A 20,743-nucleotide genomic window follows, 5' to 3' on the forward strand; every position below is an offset into this window, starting at 1 on the left:
CACAGTATGTTTAATGGTAAATAGCAGGTATGGGAACCTGCAATTTGGCTCATGGATGTTGAGCTGGGAGTGGGGGGGGGACTTTAACCCTTTCCCCCCTGCATGCTTTTTACCCTGGGTGAAACATAAAGACAACGTATGGTTTGCCTTTGTTTCTCCTCACGTGGCAAATAATTGCTCTGAGGTTCAACTGAGGAGGGTAAAATGCTGCACAGAATACTGGTGGTGGCGGGAAATCATGCTGTACATTTTATGGTCCGGATCCAAACTGGGTCCTCCAGTACCTTCTCTTTGCTATGAAAAAAAGTGGGTGTTCTGTTCACAGATCACCCAGTCATTTGTATATTTTGATCCTAGTTGGAGAAAATTGTGCAGGTGTCTGCTTTCCAATGTTGCTGTTTTCTTTTATGTAGTATTTCACAGTACCAGTTAATAACTTGGGGATTTCAGCTGGATAGTACATTCTGTATGCAGCAATAGCTTGTTTACCCATTTTGCCCAGTGATCAGAAATGGTCCCCTGAGAAAGAAACTTGCTAAAAAAATGTGGAAGTTTGCAAAAAGAGAAAATTTATGTTTGTATCTATTTCAAGAAGTAGCTCCGTATCTTCTTCAAGAAGTCTTTGATAGCTTCTGGTCTTTTTGAAGTTGTAGTCAATGTATTTGCATGGCCAAATTTTCACACTTTTAGAGATGTGAGCAAACGGAGGAAGATTTCCATCATTAATTGTAATACTGCATAATAATATAAAATTACATACATTTGTAAATGCAATTGTTGGAATTCACAAAATGAAGAATGGTAATATTTGGCCATCAGCTCGAGACCTTTGGTCAAAGGAGCTAGTAAATAAATGGAAATATTTGGCCATTTTCTAATCTGGCCATTTATTTTGATGTCTGACTTACAGCCCAATCCTAAGGGGGGGTAGTTAGTCAACAGCCAGGGACTGTGCAGCCATGCTGCCTCCTGAGAGGCTTCCCAGCTGGCGGGGGGCGGGGGCGGGGGGATTAAAACTGCATTAAAAAAAACCTTTGAAACTCTCCCATTGATTTTCATGAGGCTACGCCAGCTAATTTGCAGGTGTAACCTGTCAGGGCAAAATGGCTGTGGAAGCTGCCTAAAGGCAGCTCTGTCCCCGGGAATGTCCTGGGAACGCCCCCCTGGACACTGGAGTGAGCACTTGCACCAGAAAAATGCTGCCGGGGGGCAGCGCCGGCGCATGAGGCTTGCCCTGCCACGTCACTCCACAGTGCTGGTATAAGTTGTCCTGCGCTGGCATCTGTGCCACTTTGGACAGCAGAAGTGACAGGGACGCCAGCACTGGGGTCACGCCAGCTCCTAAGCAGCTCCAGCCCCCTTTCAGGATTGTATGGTGAGAATTTAAGAAGATAAGAGTGACAGTGATGTTCATGAATCTGAAATTACACACACACAACCATTTGCTTGTGCACATTTGGCATTGTAGACAGGCAGGACTGCAGACAATGGGGAGGATCAATGCAAACGCTACACATGCCCCTTCAGTGGATGCCAGGGAACATCTGTTGTCCCACTTTAATCATAGAATCATAGAGTTGGAAGGGACCACCAGGGTCATCTAGACCAACCCCCTGCACAATGCAGGAAATTCACAACTACCTCCCCCCCACCGCCCCAGTGACCCCCTACTCCATGCCCAGAAGATGGCCAAGACGCCCTCCCTGTCATCTGCCCTGTAATCAAGTACCATAAGAAAAGGACAGGCAGACTTAGGGCCCACACAGATGAGACATGAGAGATCCACGATGAAGAGTGCAACCATGCAACTCTAGATTCTAATATGAAGGTTTACGAGCCACACATTCTGTGGTTACTGTTCAGATTGTGCAGTCAAAGATGACCCCAAAACTGTACAAATCTGCGAGTTTCAAAAAAGCAGCTTTGGTATTCGACACATGAGATATTTAAATGGAAGCTACTGCCAAGACGTGAATGACATTTTCATTCAGTTCCCTTTGTAATCGCTTGTACCGAATCTTTAAATGACCTTTTGAGCATGAAGGAATTTAGAGAGGAGTGCTTGGGGGGATGCTCTTATGAAGTACCTTCTAGAAAGAACATGAAGAGAAACTTGGATGCGTGCATGCCCCTCCGGATCCAGCCATGCATGACAGCAACAACAAGGATTAGTGTGAGAGATGCTGCGAGTCTGTGTTTGGTTAACTGTGACCTGTTCTCCGAAATTCAGTTGTACTTGCAGTGTCTTCAGGCATCAGAGCTGATTCCGTGAGTTCCTGGTAATAATTTCGTTGAGAATATAGCACATATTAATACATTTGATGCCAAGCTGGCATTTATTATCTGTAGCCAGTTGCCTGCCTTCCCGCCGGGTTCTATTTGTGAATTTTCTAAGTCTATAAATGGAAACCTTAGCTAACGAGAAATTATCACCCAGACAGCCTGATACAGTGCTGCCTCCCAACTTGAGCCTGAACAGTGGCGGTGTCTAATGCGTAAGGCACTTCCTTAGGGGACCTGAATCTTGCTGTTCCTGTGTAATGGAGTTAGGGGGGCATGAGAGAGAAACCTCAACAAGGGACACTTTATGGAAGGAGAAACTGAAGGTAAGGTATCGTTTACCTCTGAATTATTGGCTTACGTGGAGTCCAAGCCAACATGAAGCTGTTGCGTTGTGAAGGAGCTTCCAGTTACTATTTTGATACTTCCTCAAGTCAATGACCTTGAAGCTTAACAGGTTCAATAAGAGTGGGTTGAAATCAATTGCTCTGATATATTTCTGTGAGATATTGAATAGGGATATTGAATAGGGATTTCTGTGCTTTTCCTCTGTTAAAACTACTGACTGCATTTCTACTCACATAATTATTTCTGTGAAGTATTTCCCCCCCCTAAAAGTGAATTCTGTGTTCTTGTAATGCATTATATATAATTCTATAATGGTCAGTTTGATTTAGTAATCTTTACAACATGCTGTGTTGTATGCACTACCAATCTGATACAGAAGCATTGAACAATTGCAGTTTCACTGTTGTTTACAATATGCATTTATTACAGTTTGGATCCTGGCTAAAATTTACATGCACAGAAGCATGGCTTTGCTGCTTCCCCCTCCCACTGCAGACCCCAAATGCCCCTGAAACGCTGTTTCTGGGGGACATGGGGCCCCTTAAAAGCAGCTTAAGGTGGAAGTTGGAGGGCTTTTGTTGGAATGGGAAATTGGCAAAGTCATCCCCCCTCACACACACATGCATGACTCTTTTTGACAAGATCCAATGCTAAAGCGCCAGTGGGATAAATGGAATGTGCTTATACCAAAAGTTGTTCTCTGGTGACATGAAGGCGCCGTGTTATTCTTGACTCTGAAAACTGATAAGCTTTTTAAAAAAAGTTGGCATGACTTGAACCAAGTGAGAAATTAGAAATGGTGTTGCATTCTTGAATAGGAAGGCAATACTACTGAGGCATCGGTCTTAAAAAAAAAAAAACTTCATAGGGAAGGTTGCGTAGCTTTAACCCAGCTTTCATTTAACCCCTTCCCTTTTCCTCCTTACCCCACTGAAGTAAATAGTATATTCTATAGAGGGTAGAAACGTTGCACTAAAGGAATCTGACAGTTTCATCTTTATGAGCTGCCTGTTGGTCACAGACCTTGATGTAAACATTACCGTATCTATTCTGGTGTGCTACATTGCTTATATCCCAACAGCGACCCTCATTAGCCCAGGCACCAGGCAACTGCCACCCACTGGGCAGACCTAGAATCACCCTTGGGAATTAGAATGACTTGGTATGGGTCTAGCCTCTTTAGCCAGGCTAAATTAAAAGGATATTTCCATAGGCTAGCCCCCACAGACAGAAACAGGGAGACACTTCTGCCCATGACCTCCTTCCTACCACCATCTCACATTGCCAAAGGTGCTGCACCAGCTCTGTGCTGCATTCATTTACTCTGCAACAGCCTTTTAGCAGCAGTTGGGGGTTTTGTGCCTTTGATCGATATTTGCTAGGAAAATTGTCCTTCAGTTTGTCATCAACAATTCAAAATATACCTCAGCAGCTTCAGCATGTGGAAGGACAGGCTGTGTACTTTTGGTGGCCATTATCACTGATGTGCATATATTTACAGTAGCGATAAGATGTAATAGATATAAGATGTAACCCCTCCAGACTTAGAGAGTTAAGTGCTGGCATCTGAGAAAGAGAGTAAACCCTGAGGAATGAGAATTCTCACAAACATTTTAATCAGGTATCCCTTAAAGGTATGTGTATGTGTCAGGACAAAAATGAGGACTGAAATTTATCCGAAACAAGGATAATTGGAAAACAGGCATTTTTGGTCTGGCTTTCACTCTTCAGAATATTAAAGGCTTCATCTGGCCATGACTGAAGCGGTAGCATAGTTATTCTGTTCCAGTTCACTTGGGAAAACTTAAATATTCACATTTCTTGCTGTACTGCTTAGTCGATATGGTGATTCATAATTTTGTATTTTGGAGAGAGGGACTCAAGTGGGAAAACAGAGAGAACAATTACTTGATTGAAATAGGAAACGTTCAAGGTTTAAATAATATTTTTTGAAATTGCTCACTCACAATGCCATCATTACGGCTATCAGAACTGGATTTATGCCCAAGTGCCTCAGATTACAAGGGGTTTCTAAATGCAAAACAAAATTGCTCAATTACCTTTTTTTTGTTTTATTTTTGGTGTCTTAAACTGTATATAGCTCAGGGCTTTAGCATGTCTTAATCTGGCCTTGACCACCACCCCTTTCCCACCACACTGCCAGGTTGCTTCTCTCTTGCACCTGATATATCAAAACACCATAGAGCAAGGTACTGTTATTGCTTGTTCTCAAGAGTTCATGTGTCAGCGGTGTGCCTAGAGGATTTGCATTTGGGAGAAGGTGATTATTTTAGTCTTGCTACCACTTTTCCTCTAGGTTGCTTGCAACTTCTCTGATTTATTACTCTGGATAAATATACTGAAATATTTATTAATCAAGTGATAAATGGTGTAAAACGTAAAGCTGGCCTTAAGATGACGTATGAAAATGTACATTCCTAATGTCTAGGCACATCCTTATCTCTAGCAACCTCAGTGTTCTCCTTATGAGTCAAAGTTTGAAGCTGTTTCTGTGGAATACTGCTGGAATCCTCCTTAGAGTACGCAAACAGTTAGCTGCATTTGAACCAGGATTCTGTTTGGCTTGGGGGTGTGTTGTCATGCAGCAACAGGATGGACACATCAGAGAACACACAAAATATTACTGTGCACATGACTCCATGCTAAAATGGCAAGCTTTGAGCGATCATCTGAGACACTGGCTCTAGGAACGATCTATCACTGGCAGCACATGCAGAGCCTTAGGAAAAATCCTGCACATTTGCTGTCTGGTGGGGTAGAGAGATCAGGGATCGACTCCAGTGGCCTCAACTCAGTGGTATATGACCAGGGATTCTGGGAAATACAGGAAAGCTAAAATGTAATCTGGCTAACATGAAGGGTATACAGGACGTCGATCCAGTCTCTTACATGGTATGTGCCAAGTGATGGCTGTGCATACAAAAATGCATGAGTGTCTGTACATGTGAGGTGTGGAAGGAAACACAAGTATGGCATACAGAGATTGAATGTGAATAGAAAGTAATGCCTGAAAGGGCTATTATCTTGGGTTTTAAAATCAGGCTGTACAGGAGTAGCCCTGGTTGCTCAGTTAGATGGAGGATTACACAGAGCGCTAGTTGCGCACAAAATGCTCCATCGCGTAAGGAATGTGTATTGGGAAGCCGCCTTCTGCATCTGCGCAGTGCCATTAGCTAAAGTGAAGTACAGATGTAAGCTTCAAAGGGGAGCAAGGAAAATCAAATGCATTAAGAGCAGGGGCTGTGTGTGTGCTTGTGAGAACGCCTGCCTGCTCTTAGCTCCAGAAAACATTGAAGTTTCATAGTAAGTGTAAATTATATTGCTAATTCCACCAACTTTGGGACAAGAATTACAGACAACAAATCTCTAGGTTAAATGATTTTAAACCATGGGGCCCACTCTGTAATGTATTTAGTTAGTGCAAGGACTATGCTGAACTATTGAACTGTTCAACTCAGCTGTGCTGAACTGTGTTGAGCTTGAGGCTCTGCTCCAGACTCCGTCGTCTGTTTCTCATATTGGACGGCGGACTTTGGCCGTCCAACCACAGACTGGGGGGGGTGGCTCCGGATGGGTTGGAACTGTATATAAGTTGGGGTGTTTTGCAGTTAAGTTAGTTCTCTCTTCCCTGTTAGCTGAATAAAACAGTTGCTGTTGGAACTCTGTCTCCGGCCTCGTGTGTAACTTACGTGTACATAAGACACTCCGTGGATCCTTATGTGCAATACTCATGTGTGAGAGCTTCTCCCGTGATGCACTTCTTTGCAATTATGAGTGGAAGCTTTTTTCCATAGACATTCTGCCTTGATAGGCAGGGGTAATTGGATATAATTGAGTTGTTCTGTGACAGGGTTCTCATTACTGTTTCCATAGCGCAAGTCTCTTTTATATTAAGAGGGGAATCTGTGTGGATTCACGGGTGAAGGGAAATCCTCTTTCTTTTCCCCGCTAGACCAGCCTTCCCTCCTGTAACTGATTCTAACATTGGCTCTGCTTTCCCCTTTGTTTGGCTCTGGCGTCCCCTGTTCCTGCTGCTCCCCTCTGCCTCACCCCACTTCCTAGTGTGGTTGCTGACACTTGTGCACCCTTAGGTGCCATTATTCCAGGCAATTGACATTGTTGAGGTTTTTTTAAAAAAGCTGCTAATCTTGAATGTCTGTACCCTTAACAGTAGCTATGGTTGCTTAAGGCTTGCCTATCACCACAAGGGCCAGCTCTTGACTCCTAGAGCGACAGTTACACCGTACTATAATGTTGTTGTCGTCGTCGTCTTTTCTACCCACTGCAGTTTTTGCAAGTCAGAATTGGAAGGTCTCTTGTTCTGTAAGATTTTTATTGGGCAACTGTCTATTCTGAAGCTGCTTTAAGCTGCTGGCATCAAAATAATGGACAATTATTTAGTCATAGTAGCATTTCCTCTCAAGTGTACTTTTAATTTTATGGTAATAGAAGAAGTTACTGCCAAAGGATATCTCTTCTTGTAAGGCCAAAAATGGCCGCTATAGAAAAGTGTTTATTTCTACAGATGGGCCACTAGCAGTAACCACAGAGTTGATGACCTCTAGACATTGTGTGCATAGTATTGTATTGAGACTGCAAGTAAGACTGGACAGATCTCTGAAACAGCTTCTTCCAAAGCATTTCCACCATTATCATGTCCCTCTGTTTTTTGTTTTTAATAATGGTAGCAATCTTGCTTTCATCTCCACTGAAGATGGGTTCATTTTCTGTTTGGGAATGTGGAAAATTCCAATTGTTTGTACGTCAAAAATCTTATAGTAAATTGATATTAAATGGATTCCATCGCAGTTTGATGTCTGATTAAAAAAAAATATTTTCCCTAATGTAGAGTAGGCTACTATTGCCAAACTTCCAGGAAATCCAAAGTCTTCTGTCAGTTTCATGCCCTTTGGTTGCAAAGAGGTAGCCATGTCTACTGTCGCAAAATAAAAGGAAGGTCCAGTAGCCCTAAAGAATAACAACATGGGGCAGAGCTGAGCTGTGACTCATGAAAGCTCATATAGAAACAAATGTTAGTCTTTAAGGGGCCACTGGACTTCAGTTTTATCATATCCTTTTGGCAACCCAAAATGCTGATAACATTTGACAATAGCTGCTTTTGTTGCACTAATATTTGATGGTAAAGAGGGAAGTTTACTAGGAACTTACAATGTTAAATACATCAGATGAGCAGAGCAATCCTGAGTAGAGGGACACCCTTAGAAGCTCATTGACTTCAGTGGACTTTTAAAAAGCTATAACTTTTCTTAGAGCTGCACTGGAAGCAACGGTGGCTACAGTAGGTACAACCAATTCACAAAACACAGAGGCCATTTATGCATGGCAGTTTCCTCATGGTAACCCCACCAACTATTTCGGAGCTTTGCCTTGATTATGCATGCATTTTCCAACCAGCAGAGGTCGCCTCACTCTCCCCATGCATTTCCTCATGTTTTGCCTGGGTTTTCTGGATGCTGGCTAAACACGAATCCAGAAAATGCAGGAAAAAAGCGCAGAAACTTGAGGTGACCTCTGACTGTCGGAAAATGCATGCATAATCAAGGCAAAGCCCTGAAGTGGTCGGCGGGGTTACAGCAAGGAAACAGCCACGCATAAATGGCCTAAGATTTATTCATATGCTGAAATAGCAGGAGATGTTACCGTATTTCATGTATGGAGACAGCATGCGACAACTCTGAGCCACTGCTTTCTCAATTTGGATCTCATATTCTCATCTCCCTTTTGGCAAGTAGAAATAGCTTTCAAGAGACAACGATGGCCCCATCACAGTTGTGTCTTTGTGTGTCCTCAGAGACAGAAAGAGTGTATACGTCTGTAGCAGTGCTCCTTTTTTTTGTTTCCTAGCTGGAAGTGATGGGGCCATGCTCTCCTTACAAGAGAGAGGCAGAATGCTCACACTGGTAGTAGCCATAGCACTCCACTGTTTATCCCCTGTGAAAACGGCTCCTTGCCTTCTCATCCATCCTTTGGTTCTAAAAGCACTTTGTCATTGCTGCAGCTGCTGTGTCAGTACTTTAGCTGTGCTGTACCTGAATATTTTGCAGTCACATTTCTCTAGCAAAGCAAAAAAGGAGATGATTGATAGGAAGTTGAGATAAAAAGGCGATGGACTTAGAGTTACCGTATCTTTATTCTGACATTTAGAACATACAGTACATCCAGTAATAAAATATTTTCCATCTTCTCTCTGCACTGAATTTCACATACCTAAATTTGTCAGGCCCTGTTGCCAGCATAAAATCCACAGGGAGAAATTGAAATAGACTCTTGTTGGAGATAAGATTACTGTCTGGCACCTCCATCAGAAGCATTCATGACAACATAACTGCTGGGTGTCACCAGAAACACAAGGGGAACAACATGTTGAGCTGGTGCAGCAGTTGATAGGTTTCACTCTAATAATATTTGTTGGTACAGCAAATCTCTGGATCCAGACAGACTTGTTATAACTTGAGCGACCTGGCAATCTCAGCAAAATTTCAGGTGTGAAAATAATTTCCCAAAAGTGAATGGAACCTCCAAAGACTTTTGCTTTACCATGGGGTGGCTTGAAAGGAACAAAAATCACAAAGTCTTTCTTTGCCTGGTTGCCTAAAAACTATTCTTTCATGCCATAAAAAAACCCAGGATTGTAGTTATAGAAGTGTCTTATTGGTTTTATAAGTGCAATGCTTCTAAAATCATCATCTAGCAATAGATGTGAATTCAGAGGGCAAAGAGTTTTGTAAGATTCAATCTGTTGAAGTTAGGGACTCCTGTTCCTTTATAAAGTAGGAAATTGTGGCTAATTGACCCAGAGACCTATATGACCCCATCCCCAAACACCATGAGCATACTGCTTCACATGTGATGCTTACCTGAGGTTATGCAAATGTTTCCTTGACATTTCATTTTTTTAAAAGGTTTTGTTCACTATTACATTAATTCACATTCACTGGTTTCTGGAGCAATATATTTAAATGGGAAGGACACACATTTGAGCTGTGGCTTTTTGTTTTCCCTGTCAAAGTGGAATGATATTCACAAGGATTTTATCTCTACAAAGACAGAAACGGTTCCAGTTCTATATGTATTTGGCACTCCCCAGAAAGCAAGCAGCATGATTGGGCTGGCACAGGGAGACCACTGGCATCTCAAGAAAGGCAGGTGGATTGGCACAAGGGTGGGGGGCACAAAGATTTCTATTTGGCACCTCAAGGAAATGAGCGAAAGCTGGCACTCCAGATTAGCATAACAAGAGTTTTATTTACTTATTCAAGGCATGTGATATCCCATTGTTCTCCCCCAATGAGGACTACAAATGGCTTTAAAAAAACTAAATTTAAACAATTTAAAATCAACAACAACAAAAAAACCCACAATGGAAACAGAGTGAAAAGGTACACTAAATATCCCAATCTGAGATCCAGTGGGGTGGGGTGGTGGTGGTTGTCCATCAAGGCCACAGGCTGCAAGACCTATGCTGAAAGCCAAGGCCTCTTTAACCCTTCCCAAAGGGTTCACATCCCCAGCTGTACTCAGGATGTAAGTATCTGCACAAGAGGGAAATAAAAGTTCAGCCTAGATCTTGCACAGCTGTATCCAGATCTTCCCACAATTCCCCTCATTGCTGCACAAGGTTATATGTCATATCCCTTAAAAGCCAGGAGTATGAACATAATGCTTGCCATCTGAGAAAGGACAGGTCTCTAAGGGAGAATACTGTTACAGTTCATTGAAAATACCATGCATAATTGCTAAAGGGGAACTGGCTTGTGTTGGACAGAGGCTGGCATGTGGAATCTTCCAAGGAGGCAGGGGAAAGGTCAGAGCGGGCACAGAGGCTTGCATTTGGTATTGCGAGGATGTGGCACTGCAGAGAGGGCACAAGGAGATGCTGGGTCTTCCAAAGGTAATCATACAGCAGCAAGGAAGGTGGTTTTAGTGACTCTGGGACACTGGGAAAATCATTGCCACCCCCTCCAGCCAGGGCCACCACCTGCGAGGCCAAGAAAGAGGGATCCTCCCCCATGTGAGGTGGGTGGAAGACATCACCAGAAGCCAGCTACCTGAGACCTGAACAGGGCAGGCACAAGTGGCCACCACCACCGAGTCAGCTGTCTGAGCCCTAAAGAGGCAGGCATGAGAGACTTGAGCCCTGAACAGGGTAGGTGTGAACAGCGGTGGCAGCAGGAACTTGCTCTTATTCTTTTTCACCTCCATTGAGGACAGAGGTGCAGCCGTCTTAGTGCAGCTGTCTAGGTTGCCCATTGACTAAGGCCACCTCTGTACATACCTGACATGGGTACCCTAGACACCGAAAGTGAGTGTGCTGATGGAAATGACTTTAAGTGCAACTGCGTGCTACAGTACGTGACAGAAAACTGGACTATCAGTGTAGGTGCACTGCGAGTCAATAATACACACAAACTCAGATTTGCCAATAATCACAGGAGCACATGAAAATTAATGGTCCTTTCCACCATTAAAAAACAAAAAACCTTATCTGAATCAGGGATTGGTGCAACTGGGATTTCCATTTAATAAATGTGGGGAAGACCTATCACAGATCTTCCAGCGTTTCATCTGGTTTGATCCTCAAATAGATCAGGCAAAGAAATGCTGGCTGGTGGGAAGAATGCTTATGTAAATCAAGAAAAATTCCCCAAGCCAGCAACGACTGGTGAAAAAGCACTGAAAAGAAAGACCAGTCATCAAAATTCCCTTCTGTTGTCTGCTTGACTGTGAGGATTGGGAAGATTTCCTGTCAGTTTCATTGTATCCTGACCCTTCTCACCTTGAAGTTTGAGCTCTGCTTAATCTTACCAAGCAAGCCAAAGTGACAATTAATGTATCTGTACTTATCAAATTGCCATTAGTTTTCCTTATGCCTAGTTTTTAAAACAAGGTCAACAACATTGGAATGTTTTCATTAATTATATGTATGTGCACTTGCTTTTATACTACAGGTGTTTGTGCATTCATGTACTAAGCGTGTGGCTGGGTATTCATTGCTTGCTTATCTGCACAAGGTATGTTGTCTCATGTATTCCTGATACAGATCTGCCTATAGAAACCTGTTTCCACATACATTGCCTTTGCTGGGCTGGATCCAAGCTCCAATGACTTTCTCTCTGAACTATGATTTTAATCCAGATCCAGTTCCAAAAGCACTGCGTGGGCTCTTGACTAGCTTGATGGGATGAGAGTATAGCTCTGAACGGCACACCAGCTCTAACCTGAGAAGCATCTCTCTGTTCTGTCCCTCTCCTCAGGGAACAACATGATCTAAAGCCCAATAGCACGTGGACTCCAGAAACTGGTTTGAACTCTTCCTCATTCCGTTCTGGTCACTAGTATTCACATCTCTTGTTGCCAAGCAGCTATGCACTGTATCAATGTCACACTAAAAATGACCCTTTATTTTCTGGACATGCAAATAAGGTCACAAATAGCTTAGCCATATCTTAAGTCATTCTACAGTAACTTCTCTCCCAGTTTTAGTGACTGGTGCTTTGCACAGCAGAGTTTTGAACCAAAACTGACCCATCCATTTCGTTACATATGGATGGCCTGGTATTTCAGAGTTGGAGCTTTAAAATGTGTTGAATTGTGAATTCCAAGTCAGATTTGTGGACCCAGGCGTAAGGTTTTTTTGGGCTGAAATAGAAATGCCCACCCAGAAATTATTAACAGACACTCTTTTATTTTACTATTTATTATGCATTGAATTTTGACAAGAGAATCTTATTTCAAATAATCTGAAAACCCAGATCAGGGCAAGCTCATTCATGTGTTTAAAATATTTATATCCCACCTTTCCCCAGGAGGGCCTGAAGCAGCATACAGCAAATCAGTGATGACTGGTAGGGGCCAAAGGCAGGATGGTCAATGTTAGTGCAGCTAATGGTATTATTTATTTATTGAGTTATTTACAAAATTTATATTCTGAAGCATAGCACAAGTATTAACATGACATATTAAGGGGTACAGAAATTACATAACAGAATCCTACTGACAATAAGTTACAGGCAGCAATATGGGCCACCATTCCAATGACTTATCCAAATAAGTTTGTGAACCATTTTGTACACAGCAACCCTATTACCTGCACAGGAAAGCCCTCTTGAATAGGTCAGTTTTGCATAGTTGGCAGAAGGCCAGGAGAGTAGGAGTTTTACGGACCTCTTTGGGCATGCTATTCCCCAAGGCAGGAGCCACGATGGAGAAAGGAAGTGTATGGGCAGTTGTTGATTTTGCCCATTTGCAGGTTGGTACCTGCAGAAGCCTCTGCTGACCTGAGCGCAGTCGTCGTGGCAGAACATAGGGAGAGAGGCGGTCCCGCAAATAAGAGGGGCCAAAGCCTTGAAGGGCTTTGTATGGGATAGCTAGTACCTTAAACTGAGCCTGGCAACAAATTGACAGCCAATGGAGCATCTGCAGAATGGGAGTAATAGGCATGCTCTGTCTAGTTTCCATTAATAGTTGAGCCACAGCATCTGGACCATATGTAGTTTCCAAGCTGATTTTGAGCGAAGACCAATGTGCAGTGCGTTACAGTAGTCTAGTGTCAATGTTATTGTGGTGTGGATTCAGATGGTTAGGTTAGCCATATAAAGGTATGGGTCCATCTTATGGGCTGGGCTGAGTTGGTGGAAAGCCTTTTGTTGCCACTGTGTTAATCTTCTTGAAGTTAAGTCCCCCAGGACAACCAGCCCAGGGGTCCTCAGCAGTAGTTGGAGCAACTAATTCTGGCTTTCCCCTATCCCTCTCAGTGAAAGTTCTGATTCCTAATGCCAGCTCATTTTGCTGTAGGAACACTTAGTACAGGAAAGGAATCATGCCCCTCCATCATTTCCTAAAACCCACTATTGCATTTACTGATCAGAACAATGAGGTTTATGAGGGGGGAAAGGGTGGGGAGGATATGAGCACTTCAGGTGTCAAGTTGATCTGGAACTCCCTAAAACCCTAGCTCAAGAACTTATTTTAATGTTGTGAATTAACACACAGCAGGAGGCGTTTGCCCTCATGTAGAAGACAAAGGCATTCCCTCATCCCTGACTAACTACATATAACCAGCCCAAATCAGATTAAGGAATGCTGGTTCCAGAAAAGAGGCTTCAGGAGGTAACATTTTTTTCAAAAGTCCTGGTAACAAAATTATTGAATGCGTGTGCAGAGTATCTTGAGTTTACAACTACTAGTGCAGTCCTAGTTGTGTTCAATCTGAAGCAAGTCCTTCTATATTCAAATATTCAAAAGAACGCACTCTCAAACAAGGGTGTATAGGATAACAGCTTGAAAGGTTTTCTTTGGGCAAGGAAGTTTGGAGGGGGGCTCCAGCCTTTCCCCTTACGTATATATTGTTCAACAACTGAATTCCTGAAGGCGTTACCTTCCACAATGCTTCTTCTTCAGCTTCTCAGACTCAGGGAAAAGTCTGAAGAACAGTGTCAAACCTGTGTGAATCCTCCTCTCTAGGCTTTCCCTTCCTACTAACAGAAAGTGGCTGTCTCCATCATGGATTTGAAGGGGGATGATGAAATGTCCTGAGTGAAATGGGCATATATTTAAAAACACGCTGGGATTCATTCTATTTGTTATTAAGTCCAATTTAAGTCCAATTTAATGGGAGGCGTGGTGGCTTTAAAGAGACAATACACTAGTTCATTGGGGATTTGTCACTGATTGGTCTGGAAAGGAGGATTGACAGGTCAGTCAATGGTTTCTCAGGGATCTATGGACCTATCAGGAACTCAGAAAGAACCTGGCACCCTGCCTGAAAGGGGAAGAAAAGCCTTCTGCTTCTGTAAGGAGGGAGTTGCTTTCTTGCAGTGTTGTGTGTAAGAAAGAAAAGACAGACACCAGCTGACTAAATACCTGGGAGGACTGACTGATGAGGAACCCCTTTGTTCCTTCTGTTTAAAATTTAGTGTTTTTTTAGATTAGAAGTAGGACTATGCTCTGTGTAAATCTGGTATCATTAGTGTTGGGTATTAGATAGCGAGCTTTGCTACATGTCAGACAGTTAAGGGTTAATATTGTAATTAACCAAGTGGTCAGTATGGTGACCATTGCAATCGTGCCTGCTTGTCACGTACACAAACAATTTGCATGTTTAACTGCTTTCTATATCCTTTGTTTGGAAGTGAAAGCAGTTAGTGAGTTACCTTCTGGATACCAGCCTGCTAGGATGGAGAGGCTTTCTTGCCGTTTAAGAATGCCTCCTCGAGAGTAAGCTTAGCAACTGCCAGAAGCTTCTGGCAAGACTAGGAAACTTAGAATGTAGAAGGTTTATTTGTTTTTGCTCCCAGTGAAACCCCTACCCTGAGTTTAGAGTAAAGATTGATTTTGTTAAGACAAACGACTTTGTCTTTCTTTTGCGCGTGTGTGTGATTCAAGCTTTATTTTCAATAGACCATGATCAACAATCCAATTCCTCTGAATGGTAGCAGTAAGCCCTCTGAATCTAACAGTTAGCTTTTACAAAGCTGCCCCAGACCCTCAAATTGGTTCCCTCATTGAAAATAATGTTCCTGAAAATTCCAGAAACCCCACCCCAAATTAAAAAGACACCACTGATTTGAATCCTAAACCAGTACGACCCCAAAATCAGCAATCCACAGTAACCCGAAATTATAATGAATTTTTTCTCAGAGCACAACCCTACTCAACACAAAACTCAAGCCATAATCTTCACTGAACAAATCAGCATAAAGCTTTCTGAAACAAATGCTAAAATGCTAGTAGCTCTCCCCTTCCTCTTGTCCTTTCTATGCCATATTCCAGCAAAAAGAGGCCAGGGTGTGATCATTGTGGTAGCAAGTCTTGAAAGGTGCAGCACAGAGAGCAGGGGTTGCTGAGAGCAGCTCAGGCGGTGCATGGCGTCATGTGGAATTTTAGTTTTATATCCCCTTAAGGGAATTCTACATTTTTTCCCCTATCCAGTGAATCCTGTTTTTCTGGCAAAATTTAATATAGTGTAGTAGGACGAATGTGAGGTGGGATCGCCCTCATTCTTACCTACTCCACTACAGACTCCCTGGGTGAAGTTTACTATTGTTATAGCCCATTCCTGAGCTTGGGGCCCAAATGGGCTTAGGAGGCACCATGACTCCTATGCTGGCGTCCGTGCCACTTGCGCCGTGCAAACTGGCATGGACGCCGGTGTAGTGCCACTTGCACTGGCCCCCCTGGACTGCCACAGCAAAGCAGCCCTCGGACACCGGCTCGGCCTCCTAGCAGTGTTCTCACGGCGTAAGTTCTCATGGCGGCATCCCGAGGGCCCAGTAGGCAGCTTCCCAGTAGGCAGCTTCCTAACTCCTTTCAGTCCAGGAACGCCTCCTTTAGCAACAGCAATGCTGTGCCAGCTTTTTTTTTGGTGCAGCACCGCTGTTTTCAATGGGGCTTCTCCCCCTTTCCTTATTTTTCTTTAAAAAAACGCCTTCTCCCACCCCCGCTACAGAGGCCAAACCTCTTCGGAGGCTGCGATCCTGCCACGGCCACGCCATCCCTGGCTGCTGCAGCTCTCAGGAACGGGCTGTTAATGTATGGATAATATAACACTGACCTATCTTACCCATCATCCATCTTGTATATTCTAAGACTATCACATACAATTTTTGCCTGCAGCTCTTTCTCTTACTATTTGTTGGCAGCTCAAGCTAACCTTAGTGAGGTGATGGATGCATTGCAATTTTGATTCATTAACGGCTTGAGGCAACCGTATCTTATTTCTAAGGGTTGTTATGATGAAGCTGGCTGACCGAATGTAGCACCGCTTGGCCTAATGCAGAAGCAGGAACCAATGCCCATGGCCTTTCAATTTAGATGGAGCGTTCCCAGAATGTACACAGTGGAGGGAATGTTTTTAATTTGTATGGAAATAATGCAGGCTGCTCTATGGAGCAGGAAATTCTTTTTGTTCAAAATCTGAAAGTAGCATAAACCATGCCAGCAGCATTTTAGATTGTTGCCAATGATAACAATGGAACAGATTTCTATAGTGCCTTTTAAAAGCAGAATGGCAAAGATGGGTGCATCTAGCTGGACATAAGGTGTAAGAGACAATGAAGAAGCCAGGGAATGTGATTGTGAGAGAACCTGCTTATGAGAACTGGTGTTGTCTAGTGGTTAGAGCACTGGACTAGGATCTGGGTGACCCAGGTTTGGATCCCCCATCTGCCATGGGAGCTCTCTGGGTGACCTTGAGCCAGTCACATACTTTCAGTCTAATGTACTTCAAATGGTGGTAAGATAAAATGGAAGAAAGATAAGTCACTTTGGGAAGAAAATCAGGGTATAAATATTTATTTATTTATATTTCGAATTTCTATCCTGCCCTCCCCAGCTGAAGCCGGCCTAGATATATGGTAAAGAGAGTGAGGAAGATATCCAGACTAGACATTTAAAAATATAATCCATTTACTTTAAGTAGCAGTGATGATACTCAGTGGTTCAGGAACCACATATGATTCTTTGACATAACGCCTATAGGTCTTCTGACCACTGTTCCCCAATATGGCACCACCCCATGCTTCAGAAAAGTGGGCAAGGCCATTTCCTGGTGAGGCTTGTGGATGGTAATTCTCCTCTAGAAACAGCAATAATCACATTTCATAACTCAGTTCTTAATTTTGGTAGGTTTTGGTTAGGAAGCTATAATGGGACATGTATCATTTGGTCATATTAAGGTTTTGGATAATTTGTCTTCATCTTCTAGAGCCATTTCTGAGGAGAAAAAATTGAGATCTTTCTTCAACAAGCTAATTATGGCAGTAGTGTTGAGATATCTATGGGCTAGTGCTTATAACACTATTCATGATCAGCAACATAACCCACTAAAAGCTTCTTCTTTTAGAAATTGTGCTCTTCCACTATGCTAGTCAATCTCAAAGGTATTCATATAGTGCTTTAAATAAACAAAAAGGCAAGCTGCAAAGATTCATCTTTCCCATCTTCTTTTTCATTGGCTTTGAAGACCATGTTCTTCCCACTTCACTGGTATGAAGCCTCCTTTCCCAAGAATGTGTGATATGCTTTCCATGAGTTTTCTGCAAACTATGCAAAACTGAATTGTTCAAGAGGGCTATTTTACACAAGTAATAGGGCTATACTGTAACAAAATGGTTCAGAAAGATACTTGGGTAAAGGGCTAGGGACTGTGGTCTATACAACTGTCCATAGTTCGTAGTGTCTGTTGCTTTAAGTAGGATCCTACTATGTAATTTTTGCATCATTCAGTGTGTCATGTACAACCATATGCTTTGTTTCAGTTCTGTTTTTAAATTTCTGGTTGGTTCTAGATTTTTACAATCCAAATTTTCTCCCTCTCCCATAATACTAGAACGCGAGGTCATCTGTTGAAGCTGGAGGGTGAGAGATTCAAAACAGATAAAAGGAAGTATTTTTTTCACACAATGCATAGTTAAATTGTGGAACTCCCTGCCCCAGGATGTGGTGATGGCTGCCAACTTGGAAGGCTTTAAGAGGGGAGTGGACATATTCATGGAGGAAAGGGGTATTCATGGATATTAGTTAAAATGGATACTAGTCATGCTGCATACCTAGTCTCTCTAGTATCAGAGGAGCATGCCTGTTATATTAGGTGCTGTGGAACACAGGCAGGACGGTGCTACTGCAGTCGTCTTGTTTGTGGCTTCCTAGAGGCACCTGGTTGGCCACTGTGTGAACAGACTGCTGGACTTGATGGGCCTTGGTCTGATCCAGCAGGGCCTTTCTTATGTTCAAATCCTATTGTATTGTTTATTGGATGCCCCATTCTTTTGATTGTATAGATTTACTCTGTGAATCTGCCTTGAGTCCCAGTGAGAAAGGTGGATTATTAATGATGTAATAAATAATACATTTGTAAATAAACTCATTACCCAATATATTTGAGCAAATATTTCAGAACAAAATTAACCATGGCTCTTCAGAGGGAGAAAAAATTATATGGGCATATCTAGATGAGATGTTAAACGTTCTTGACTAGGTGTTCCACAGTATTTTCTTTAAAAGCAGCTGCAGGGGAGGGAATTTGGTTTGGGACACTGGATTGAGAAGATGTTATTTCCCCTCAATTTCCCAAACAGAAACTTGAGCAGCTATTAGCCTCAGACCCAAAATATAAGTGACATTGTACACTCCATCGAGTGTTGCCCAACTGTCCTTTAACATGTAGCCACAGCTTCACTTGTTCATCTTCCCGGAAGTATTCTGCGTGACTGTGCCATCCCCTTGGTATAGTGGTTAAGAGCAGTGGTTTAGAGCGGTGGACTTTAATCTGGAGAACGGGGTTGGTTTTCCCACTCCTCCACGTGAAGCCAGCTGGGTGACCGTGGGCTAGTCACAGCTCTCTTAGAGCTCTCTCAGCCCCACCTTCCTTCACAGGGTGTCTGTTGTTGGGACGGGAGGGGAAGGGAAGGTTATTGATTCTTCCTTAAGAGAAAAGGAAGTGGACAAATAAAAAACCAACTCTTCTTCTTCTTGATTGCCTGCACATCTGACAGCATGTCCACATGTTCAACTGGTTTACAATTACATTTGCTTGGTACTGTTTCTTCAACCACTTGATGGCATAATTGCAAAACCCCGTGGCCAGAGAACTGCAGCAAGTGCACAGCAGAGGGGGTAAAAAACATGTGGCATCCCAAGCACTTGAACAAACTCACATTCAGTGTCACACAGTTTGGCTTTCACTGGGAATGGCCCTGAAGGAAAGGGATATCCCTTGCCACTCAAATATCATGCTCTCTATCCAGATCAGCCTCACACTCTACTTATAATGCAAAATAAAGCCACAGGGCAATCCAAGCACATGCCTTTCACTTTTGTCTTGTGGAGCTTAATTCTACTTTGTACATGGTATTATGGACATTTGCTGTTTTTCTAGCCTGAAGCGTGGGAAGAGTTGGCACAATCAGAGACTTTCTGTGTGGTCAAATTACCTCCCATCTCCATCACAATTACCCAACAGTTGAAGCAGGCAAAGAACAGGCTGTTCTTCTGGCGAAACCAACTAGGGGACAAGCAATCACTTCTTCAAATGTGATACTTCCTTTTTAAGGATATCTTCAAATGATAAAGATCCTTATTCTGGCCTAGTATATTAATGTTGGTCTCTGGATTATAAATAATCTTCTGCATTTTAGAGCTTATTTTGAAAACAAATCAGTGTGATCAATGTTCATGCACAGAGCTAAAAGGCCTAAAAGCCAGTGGCTCAGCAGTTTGGTACAATAAATGTTGCTCCACTTGAAACAAAAAAGCAAAGGCTTTTCGTATTTATTTCAGCAATACTTCTCATGCTCATTCAAATAGCTGCTTGATAAAAATGAAGTAGTTAATATCATGATGCATAAAACATGACTGAGCATCTTTTTTGCTATACAAAGTATTTTCACATTGATAGGATAGGCAGTATTTATGTGAGCAACTCTGGACAGATGACTGGAAAAATGAACGAGAACAATATGGTCAAAGTTAAGTATTTTTAAGTTCTATTAATTTTAACAGGTTGAGCTAAATGCATGCTTAGATCCTTTATGTTAGAATCACTGAACCTTCATCAAAGTGATGAATTAAAGACACAATTCAGCCAATCTTCATGTTTATCAAAGGCTGAGTTTGCAACCTCTGAAAAGTACTATTTGACTCCTACATAGGGTTGCCAACCTCCAGGTGGTGACTGAAGATTTCCCACTATTACAACTGATCTCCAGCCGACAGAGATCAGTTCACCTGGTATTTACCAACCCAGAGCTGGCAACCCTACTCGTACTCAGCAATGGCAAGAAGCTACAGGAATTTGCCAAATGAACATGTCTTGCCAGTTCTTATTTACTTCATTTATACGCCACCTTTCTCCACGATAGGGTCTCAAAGTAGCTTACATTTTTCTCCTCTCCTCCATTTTATCCTCAAAGCAATTCTGTGAAATAGGTTAGGCTGAAAACGTGTGACTGGCCCAATGTCACCTAGCAAGCTTCCATGGCAGAGTGGGATTTGAACCCAGGTCTCCCAGATCCTAGTCTAGCACTGTAACTTCTACACCACACTGGTTTTCAAGTCTCTTTCAAATCTATTTAAC

General features: G+C 42.7%; 1 protein-coding gene across 1 annotated transcript in view; it reads left to right on the forward strand.

Annotated features, from left to right (window-relative positions):
* The first annotated feature begins 2,467 nt into the window (after window positions 1–2,467).
* MLIP (muscular LMNA interacting protein) overlaps window positions 2,468–20,743 on the forward strand; it is a 96,775-nt gene continuing 78,499 nt past the window's right edge. The window contains exon 1 of the mRNA XM_056856166.1: window positions 2,468–2,606. Coding sequence (XP_056712144.1) covers window positions 2,541–2,606 — 66 coding nt within the window. The 5' untranslated portion in view covers window positions 2,468–2,540. The remainder of the gene's footprint in view (window positions 2,607–20,743) is intronic.

Source organism: Euleptes europaea, chromosome 10 (genome assembly GCF_029931775.1).
Source record: "Euleptes europaea isolate rEulEur1 chromosome 10, rEulEur1.hap1, whole genome shotgun sequence".
NCBI lineage: Eukaryota > Metazoa > Chordata > Lepidosauria > Squamata > Sphaerodactylidae > Euleptes > Euleptes europaea.